Below are 9,793 nucleotides of genomic sequence, written 5' to 3'. Positions count from 1 at the left end.
GAGCCGGCGCTACAAAGCCTGGGCTGGGATTATGTAGTGGGGGCTGGTCCTGCTTGGAGCAGGGGATGGACTAGATGCGACTTCCTGAGCTCCCTTCCAGCCTCACTTTCCTATGACTCAATAAAAACGTCCTTGAAATGCTCTGTTCGTGGAGGCAAGGATTTCTGAGGTCCGTCGCTTTAATCAGACCAACCTCGTAGCTGGGAGAATCAAAGACAAGCTTCTGAAAGCAAGATGTTCTTCCTCGGGTCTCGTTTACGGGGAATGGTTTCAAGGAAAAATAAAACCACCTTAAAAAGCCCAAAGCGTTTCGACTCTACTGCAGCTGTTTGTGGGCGACACCTTTTACTGGACCTACGGCATGGCCAGGAGAGGTTTAGACCAGGTATTCATCTTTGACTATCAGCTATTAACGCTGACGATTCATTTTGGGGAGGGGAGTTTTAGGTGGGGAAAGGGGGCATTTGCAACCAAAAAAATAACGCATTTATATAACTTGGATAATTCCAGCGCAATACGATCAGCTGGAAGGCACGTCAGGAGGTCCACGTCCAACCCCCTGCTCCAAGCCAACTCTCTCATCCGAGCCAGAGAGAGGTTGCGTCCAGTCTCCACCAGCAAAGACGTTGCATGTATTGACAGCACTTTATGGAAGCAGGGCACTGGCTCGGGTGCGAGGTCTCTGCCATGTCAGGGCTGACCGTCGTCTTACGGAGAGTTTAGACAATTATTTTTTTGGGCTGGTTTGGTCCTGCCTCGGCCAGGGGATGGAGTAGATGGGACCTCCAGAGGTCCCGTCCAACCCGCTTCTCCACGACTTTGTGCCTCCACATACCACGCCAAGCTGCCAAACACATCCCAACGCCCTACAGCCTGCAGACCGTTCCTACAACAGCCCCAAAACCTCCACCAGCTCTGCTGAAACTCCTTGCCATGTATTGCTCCTCCTCATTCAACATGGTCAACCAGCATGAGACAGGTTCTGCTTGGCTTAAAAACCAGGAGATTATTAAAATGATGCCTTTTCCCTTGTTTTTCTTTGGAGGTCCTGGCAGCAAGCAGTCAGCAATCGAAGCGGTCTTCAAAATCCCCACTGCAAACCCTTTCACACGGCGACAAGGCACCGGGACAGACATGCCAAGACCCTGCATCGTAGCAAGCCACAGGTAACAGCCCTGCAGACGCGGGCACTGCCAGCATCCTACCGCTGCAATGCGGCAGGACTCGGCAAAGAGCAGGGAAGGAGCTGGTTACTACAAACACCTGGGTCCTATTCGGAGCTGGAGAGAAAAGGGATTTTTGTGCTTGCAATAGACTCATAGAAAATGAGGGTCGAAGGGAGCTCAGGAGGTCACACCTAGTCCAACCCCTGCTCCAAGCAGGACCAGCCCCAACTACATCATCCCGGCCAAGGCTTTGTCTACCCGGGTCTTAAAATCCTCCAAGGATGGAGATGCCACCACCTCTCTGGGGAGCCTGCTCCAGTGCTTCACCACCCTCCCAATGGTTGAGGCTGATGCCATCAGGGAAATCAATAAGAAAGATGGAAAAATTCCTTTTGATGACCCCAAAAATGCCCATTTTCTCCTTGAAATCTGCTGGAATTCCAACTGATGTTTTTCAAGCCGTTCTCAGAAATATCATTTAAAAAAAGAGAGACTGATACAATGCTCCAGGGCAGGACTCCATCACCCCCCAGATGGGCTTGTAAAGCCATGGCAGGAGCTCGCGGTGCGGTTGCAACCCTCTCAGAAGTCACCGAGGCAGGTTCGCTGTTGGGTTAAATGCTGCTGTGCAAAATAAGGGGCAATGGCTGAAGACAAAGAGCTCCTGAACGGACCAGGCCGTTCACAGCTTCACATCACCCCCAGCCTTGCATGTCCAGGGCAGGCTAATTAACCTGCCCGTGACACCCCATAACAAGGCCACGTGGCTTCAAGAAGTAGCTTGATGGCACTGCACTTTGGGCTCGGGCACGTCTTCCAAAGACTTCAACCTCCGCCGTGGCAGGATAAACCCCTGGGCGCCACGTTGCCGGCTTTCAACCGCATCCCCTGCAGAAGCTATGATATGACAGGCACTCACGGGCTGCATGGGCCAGGGATGTGCTGAGAGATTAGCCCCCGTGTCCAGCTCCCAGGGCAAAACCCTGCAAAAGACCCCTTGTTTTGCACGCCCTTGTGATCTGTCGGTGCACGACCAAGTGTCTCTGCTTTAACGGCCCGAGCCATGAGTGCATTGACAGGGAAATCCCTTCTTACCTTCATCAGTGCCAACTACCGTCTCCCCAGCTAGCTCTGAAGAGGGGGAGAAGGTGGGGGATGAGGGAAAGACACAGAAAGACGCGGGAGAAGGAGGAGAGAAAGAGAGAGAGAGAGCTGGGTTAGCACCTTTGCTTTCACACCTCGGCTAACACGTGTGCACATGTCAATGGAATTGCTGTAGAAAAAGGAAAGCACCTGCTGTGCACAAGCACATGCACACACATTTCATGCATCGTTAGGCACTGGGAGTAGCTACAAGCCGCCAAATGTCCCGCAGAAACCCAGTCAAGCCACCCCCAAATATCCCTTTGCTCCAGCATTAGGAAGGGAACATAGATGCCGGCAAGGGGACCTTTCCACCAGCTGCCCCCCATGCAAGGAACATATCAGAGGCCGTGGTACATGTGCCTCCACCTCCTCCCCTATGGAAAGGTTGGAAGGAGTTTTAGGCAATCTTGCAGGGCCAAATGCCAGGGGTTTTCCTGATGCAAACAAGAAAGCGCTGGTTTAGGCGCCTGGCTGTAGCCACACAATCAAAGCAACCCCTAAAGGACCAGCCCTAAGAGTCCAAACCTCCCAGTTAAACCATCGTTAAGAACTTGTCCCCAATTCTTCACTTAATGAAGGCGGGAGCGGGGCTTCCTGATCAACCCCTGCAGTTAACATGCACCCAATCGGGTTGCAGATAGACGCATGCTCTTAATGAGTGCAGAGATGATTATAAACCTGGGGGAAGTGGGGAAGAACTGAACAAGGGCTCCGAGCTCCTGGGGTCCGGCCTGCACCCGCGGCATGAGTACGGGTTTGCATTTCCATTGCCTGATCTGAATGCTGGTTGCACTCAGGTTGAGCTTCGTGACTGTCTTGAGAAGAGACAGACATGCTCTCTCTTTAGTCCAGGCCCCCCCTTCAATTTGGGGCTGGAGGGCTTCCTTGCACCCATGCCCATGAAAAGCCTCCTGATAACACAGCGTCGATCCCATGGCTTCAGGCCACGAAGGGGTCTCTGCTCGCTGCCCACAGCGGGTTGCACTCAGGGCAGCGAGAGCAGAAGGGAAGGAGACCTCGACAGCTGGGGAAGGGAGGGTCAAGTGCCGGGGAGCTGGGATCCGTTCCCGGGCTCTGGGACAGCTGAAAGCACCCCCCGGCTGGCACACGGAGAGCCCCTGCCAGCCGCACAGCCTGCTTCGACCAGGTCTCTCCGCGGCGCGGCACCGACGCTGGTAGCAACACAGGTATCGCAGTCCGGCTTGAACTTGAGTCACCGTGGATGTTACCCATGGACATGTACCCGCCACGCATGTTACCCATGGAAATGCACCCCCCACACGTGTTACGCCTGGAAACGTGCCTGTGGCGGTAGCAATGGGTAGCGCGGCCACACGCCACTCGTGCCAGGAGACGGACCCCAGCCCCGGCGCTCACTCACCTCCCATCTGCTGGAGCAGGATCTCCGCCGGGTTGTGCGGCTTGAGGCCCAGGGCGGAGAGCGGGGTCTTGGCCAGGCCGGGCGGGGAGCGCACTGCGGGCAGGGAGAAACGAGACCACGAAGCAAGCTGTTAATGTAAAGCTCCGCAAATCCCCGGCGGCGCGTTTACAGCCAGCTCTGCGTGTTACACATAACGGGCATAACAGCTCCCGAGAGGCACGTCAGCCTGGCTCGGGCTTGCTGGCCCAGCTGCCAGCACATGCGAATTCCCTGGGGAGCGAGCTGAGCATCCCCTCCCTAAGCACCCCCAGGCACCAGGGGAGATTTGGGACAGGCTGGTAAACTGAGGCACGCAATGGTCATACAACCTCCCCCACTCCAGGAACAAGCTGCAGGAGTCCTGGCTTCTGGGTCATCCAGACTTTGGGCCCCAACACAAAGCCGGACACCCGGGCAAAGGGACCAGGATCAATCCACGACCCGACCCACCCTCACCCGAAAATCCCACCACCCTCCCAAAGTCCTTCCAGCAGAGATGCCAACCCGTGCCCGTGAAATGAAGACGTGGACAAAAGCACTTCCAGCGACCAGGATGCATGTCAGGACTAGCCAGCGTAATGGGCATGGATGTATGCAGTACGTGCAAAAATGCACGCACGCGGGCCGCCAAACATACATCCGCAACGAATGGCATGTGGTATGTCGATACGGGCATATGTGCTGGGTACAGACACGCAGCCGGGGCATGGAGGGATGGACGCGGGAGATGTGTGTGTTGCAGCGAGTCTCGCAGAAAGGGCTCGATATGACCTGGGCATTTTTCCTCCCACCCCTTTCCCATGGATGTCTCTCTCCCTGACGCTGCATGCTACCAGCTCCAGACAATCCCGGCTTTCTAGGAGAGACCTCAGCCCACGAGGTGACCGAAGGCGGCGAGAGCCATAAAAAAAGGAGACAAACAAAGTCCGCACATTCCTTCGCCTTCTCGGGCATGGACCGACGGCTCGGGAGGGCGCCCATGCTGGCAGCGCGGAGTGAGGGAGGCGGGCACGGAGACAAGCCAGGCCCCGTGAGCTCGTGTCTCCGCGGCCGTGTCGGCAAATGCAGCGGAGCGACCGGGAAAGCTGAGACGGGAGCATGGGCTGCTAACGTGCAACTCTGCGGTGCAAGGGTTCGAGACCCACAAGCTCGCTCGGTGGGGAACCAGAGTTGTCCCTGCTGTCCAGCTCCATATGCAAAGCTCAGATATGCAGGGGGGGGCTGAATTTGGGGGGTACTGCAGCTGGGCAAGGACAAGGCAATACCCAGGGAGACTTACTGCCCCATGGGGCTTCTCAAGCCTCACTGTTACCCCCCGCATCTTGATGCCTAGGGGCATCGCCCCCAGCCTGAGCTGCTGGGAGGGGAGAGAGCAGCACCTATGGAGTTAAAAGCCACCGCTCCAGGGTCTTGCAGATCCCCATTCGAGTGGTATTGGTGCCGGGATGGCCAGACGCAGGCCGGGAGGTGACACCGGTGGCTCCGCTCCCGACTGGGACGAGGGTCCCACCAAAGAGCCCCCCCAAAGCAGGAGGCTGGCTGCTGCATCCCGGTCACTCACTGATCCACTGCAACGGCCCACGCCGGCACGGCCCCGGGGCACGGCCCAAGGCACTTAGGAAGCAAGCGGGGTGGAAGAGGGCAAAGACCAGAGCACAGGGCAGTGTCACACGGGCTGGCGAGCATCTAAGCAGGCCTGCGTGGCCGGACGTGGCCGCTGGCCCAGGACGGAGATGGACAGAAGCAAGTCAGCCTTGCAAAGGAGTCAACTCCTGCCCTCGGGGCAGCACCGAGGACTGGGGGTATCTTATAGGGCCAGGCATAGCATCGGCTTGCCCCGGAGGAAGCCACGTTCAGGATCCTGAGAAAGTCGGGTTTTCCCAGTCCCCGCACCACATCTTTGGGGGCCCGGAGAGGCCTGAACGCTGCTGGAGAAATGAAAGGAGCTGCAAGTGGAGGAGACAGAGCAGGTTGGGAGGAAAGCGCTGAAATGGCGGTGGGGCTCCGCGCCGCGCCGCCCCATCCCCGGCTCCCGAGCCGTGGCACTTACTCAGGTTAACGTATAGGGTTTGTGGCGAGACGGGGAAGGCAGGGGTTGGGGGGGAAATCTCACCGCCACCGGGGGGTGGGCTGCTTGGGGATGTCCCCTCCATCTCTTCGAAGGCTTCCTTGTAGCTGTGGAGGTGAGGCTGCGGAGCGGGGCGGGAGAGACGGTCAGCCCCAAACCTCGTCCCAGCAGAGCCCCCTCCCCACCCAGCCTCAAATTCCCCCAGGCCCACAGCTCCGGGAATTGGGGAGGGGGTCCCAAAGCACCTCTCTGGGCCTTCCTCCCGGGTTGGCAGCGATGGTGCTGACCACCTCCGGCGAGACGCAGTGGACGGGAGACCGGGCCGTGGGGCTCCGCGCCGGGCTGGCGTCCTGGCCCCCGCTCTCGTATTGGCCCTCGCTGGTCGTTCGCCTCCGGGCCGGGGCTGCGGCTGCGATGTCATCGGGGGGCTTGTCCCGGGCTTGGACCCCTGGAGGGACAAGCACAGGGTGGGAAGCGCTCGTTAGAAACCAGGAAAAGCCTCGCTGGGTGGAGCAGCCGGGGGGGCTGGGGGCACCGGCAAGGAAACAGGTCGTTCATGTGCTCATCTCCTCCCAGGAGGGGATGGGGAGACAGGCCGGGACCGGGCATTGGCTCCGTGGCCCCAAAGCCACCTCCTCGCTCCCTCTTGTCACGCGCCCCCAGCCCCTCCGGAGAATCCCGAGCCCCCCAGATGCTCCAGCGCTCGCCTCGAAGACGACCAAGGCACCCATGGGCAGAGAGCCGTGCCCTGCCCCCTGCTACATCCCAAATAAACGGCCATGCCCACCAGAAATGCAGCCAGCTCCTGGCAGAGATGAAGTGATGTGCCCAAGGCTGCCTCACACACCAGTGGCAGAGCCGAGAGCAAAGCCCTTGCATCCTCTCCTCGGCCCCAGGCTGCCGGCAAGGCCCAGGCACCGCGGGGAGCACGAGTTTGCTGCGTGCTGGGCCAGGCATCAGAGCCGTGACGCGGGGTCCTGGGGACGGGACGGAGCCCAGAGCGGAAAGCAAGCACAGGCAATGCAGACGCAGCAAAGCCCAAGCGCAGCCTGCGGGCGCCCGAGCCCCGAGCGAACACTGGTGGGTGGCGACAGAGCCCCCCAGGCACATGACCCCAAAGCTGGGGGCGTCCCGGCTGCCCGGAGCCCTGCCCACGTGTGCTCGAGCCGGCTGCTCCGGGCACCCGCATGCGATTCCCAGCGCGTGGCTCCGTGTCCATCCGCACGGCCAGGATCGGGCCTTCGAGCCCCCCCGACCAGCTCCTTCCCAGCCCTGCAGACTCTCCCTCGGGCTTGGCCAGGGTCCCTGCACCTGCTGCAGATGGGAGCCGCTCGTCACGCCAAGCCCCGGGGGCCTGAATCAAGAATAACGAGCCGAAGAGACAATTTCCCTCCTCTTAAACCGAGCAGAGCAAAGGGGGTGGGCTCCCAGGCCCCGGTTTGGGAGCTGGGGAAACTGAGGCACAGTCGGGGGAGGAGCCAGATCCAGTCAAAGGTCACGCAAGACATTGGAGACTGACTGTACAGGCCTGGACACTTGTATCAGGGTAAAAAAGGCGCAGATGCATACCATAAACCCTTCCCCCCCACGTAGCTTTGCCCCACTAGGGATGGTTTTACCCCCCTGGAAATCCCCAGGGTAATTCTGCATGCCCAAGGCAGCCGGGGTGACCCTGGTGTGGCTGCACTTATCCTGGGGGAGCTGCTAATCTCTCTGCTCCGCAGGTGTTAACGACCCTCTCTCCCTTCTAATGCTCTTGATGTCCCACTATGCAAAGCATCCTTTCCTCCTCCCTGCTTCTGCCTGAGCAGCCCGGCCTGGTCACAGCCCTCTCCTCTTCCCCAGCCCTGCAGCTCTAGCTAAAATCTCCAGCCAGCCACCGACATATGAATTCAGGTGTAGAAACAGCCAACGGCGAAGCACTAGGGGTGCTGTCAAGACCCTCAAGAGAGATACGATTTTGTATGACCAATGTGAGCAAGGCTCCTGCTGCACGTTACATATATTACGCAATTCACTGGTGAACCGTGCAATAAATTTACACCAGCCACATGTGCAAAGTAAGTATCTCACAATATGCTGGTGAACCTACACAATACATTTAAACCAGCCACACGTGCAAAGTAATCATCACAATTCATTGGTGAACTGCACAATAAAGACCGGTCACACATGCAAAGTAATTATCATGGGATTAAAATGACCGTCCGGCTATAACAAAGAGCCAGCCAGCTATAAAGTTAGCTCTTGAAAATGTGTAACAGCTCTAGAGTTGGTTTCTATCTGGCTTTAATTGGACTAGATGACTTCCTGAGGCCCCTTCCACCCTTAATTTTCCCTGAGGTCCCTCTCCTCGACCTCTTGAGGTCCCTTCCAACCCTACGAACTATGGGATGTACGCTACCCTCTAATGACCACAGCACTAATGAAACCATCTCGTTTGCCTAACGCACTACGGTTTCTTTCACCTTTGCATCTATTTGAGCCGATCAGCGCACGTTCCAGTAGCTCGCTTCATATAGCACCAGCCCCGCTGGCCTATTCGTTAAGCATCCGGCTCCTCGTTAACCGGAGGACAAGGTGCATGGCGTTAGACACAACGACCTGACACAGCTCCAGGAAGATGCCCAGCCTGGAGCCTAAAATCAGGCCCTCGGAGACGGACCGGCTCCTGGGAAGCTGGCCCAGGCAAGGGCTTCTAACCACTCCACGAATGCGCCTAATGCACCGCAACCAAGCCCGGCGCCGGACACATCCAGCACCCCCTCTGCCTGCCGCGGGGGAAAGCCCTGCCAACATCCTGCCAGGCGCTCGGTAAATCCTCTTGGAAGAAGAGACGATCAACCATGGACGCTAAGGGGACCCCCGCGTGTCCTGGAGCTGGGGCTGGATGGGGTCCGGGAAGAGAGGCAGCGCCTTTGCCTTGGATGGGGATGATGAAGCGCATGGGCCGCGGGAGAGGAAAGAAAGAGCTGCCCCTCCCTGGGGCTCAGGACCGCAGCAAGCAAGGGGCAGAGAGGATCCGGGGCAGGGAAGAGCTGGCCCAGGGGAGCTCCTCGGCTGGAGGCCTCCAAGCGGAGGCAGGATACGGACCGGGCTGGGATGGGCATGGCTGCATTCCTACCGAGGGCTTGGCCCCCCCACCCCAAGGTCCTCCTGGCTGACCCTCCATCCTCCACCCCAAGGGTGTAATCGGCCCCCTGCTCACCTCCTTCGCTTCCAGCCAGGCCCGTGGCCTTCCTGACCCCCGCCACTCCCCAGCCCCGGCAGCCGGCACACCTCGGATCAAACCCCCAGGGAACAGCAATCCCAGAAACCGGAGGTGGTGGGGAGCTGCGGGGTCACAGCTAGTCCTGACCCCAAGTGCAGGGGCAAGACCCTCCAGCCAGGACCCTGCGGGTCGGTGCCAGCAGGAGCATCGGCACATCCCGGTCCCCGTCCCCAACCCGGGCTGCGTCCAGTACCTCGGAGGAAGGCCCAGGGTGGAGGGTAGTTGTATGGGATCCACTAGATCTGTCCAGGCTGGTTTGCACAGAGCTCAGGAAGACCAGAACGGGCTGTGCTTTTAACACTACCGATTCCTATTCAAAGCCTCTGGGTTTATCTTGTGAGCGGCACCCGCACCCCAACCCATGCTAGACAAGGCACCCGCCCCATCATGCTCTGCAGAGTCCCACTCCTGGGACCTGGAGTCATTAATCCCTACAACCGCTGAGTTTGAACACAAACTGGTCTGCCCCAATGTCTCCCAAGGGCACGGCGGGACCTCCCGAGGTGGCAGCACGTCTCTGCATCCCCGTCTTCGTGCCCTTTACACGTCTCGGCCGGTTCCACGTACGTCCCCATCTGCAACACCCTCCCTGACCTCCACCAGCACCGCGTTGCAGCTGACAGAGGAAACAGCCTTCTCCGCTGTCTCCTTTGGGGTCCCCAGACCCGCTTCGGTTCAAGCCCCGGCGTGGGCAGAGCTGGCGACAACCGCGTGGCCGCGAC

The 9,793-nt window shown here is 58.9% G+C and overlaps 1 protein-coding gene across 1 annotated transcript in view; it reads right to left on the bottom strand.

Annotated features, from left to right (window-relative positions):
• Nucleotides 1-9,793, bottom strand: part of TNS1 (tensin 1) — a 52,239-nt gene that overhangs the window by 17,794 nt on the left and 24,652 nt on the right. The window contains exons 20-23 of the mRNA XM_025192742.1: nucleotides 6,046-6,248; nucleotides 5,846-5,921; nucleotides 3,694-3,786; nucleotides 2,262-2,297 (exon numbers count right to left, since the gene is read on the bottom strand). Coding sequence (XP_025048527.1) covers nucleotides 2,262-2,297; nucleotides 3,694-3,786; nucleotides 5,846-5,921; nucleotides 6,046-6,248 — 408 coding nt within the window. The remainder of the gene's footprint in view (nucleotides 1-2,261; nucleotides 2,298-3,693; nucleotides 3,787-5,845; nucleotides 5,922-6,045; nucleotides 6,249-9,793) is intronic.

The sequence above is a fragment of the Alligator sinensis genome, unplaced genomic scaffold (assembly GCF_000455745.1).
Source record: "Alligator sinensis unplaced genomic scaffold, ASM45574v1 scaffold1332_1, whole genome shotgun sequence".
Lineage (NCBI taxonomy): Eukaryota > Metazoa > Chordata > Crocodylia > Alligatoridae > Alligator > Alligator sinensis.
The sequence above is the reverse complement of the archived record's forward strand: the minus strand, read 5'-3'. Positions and strand labels throughout refer to the sequence as shown.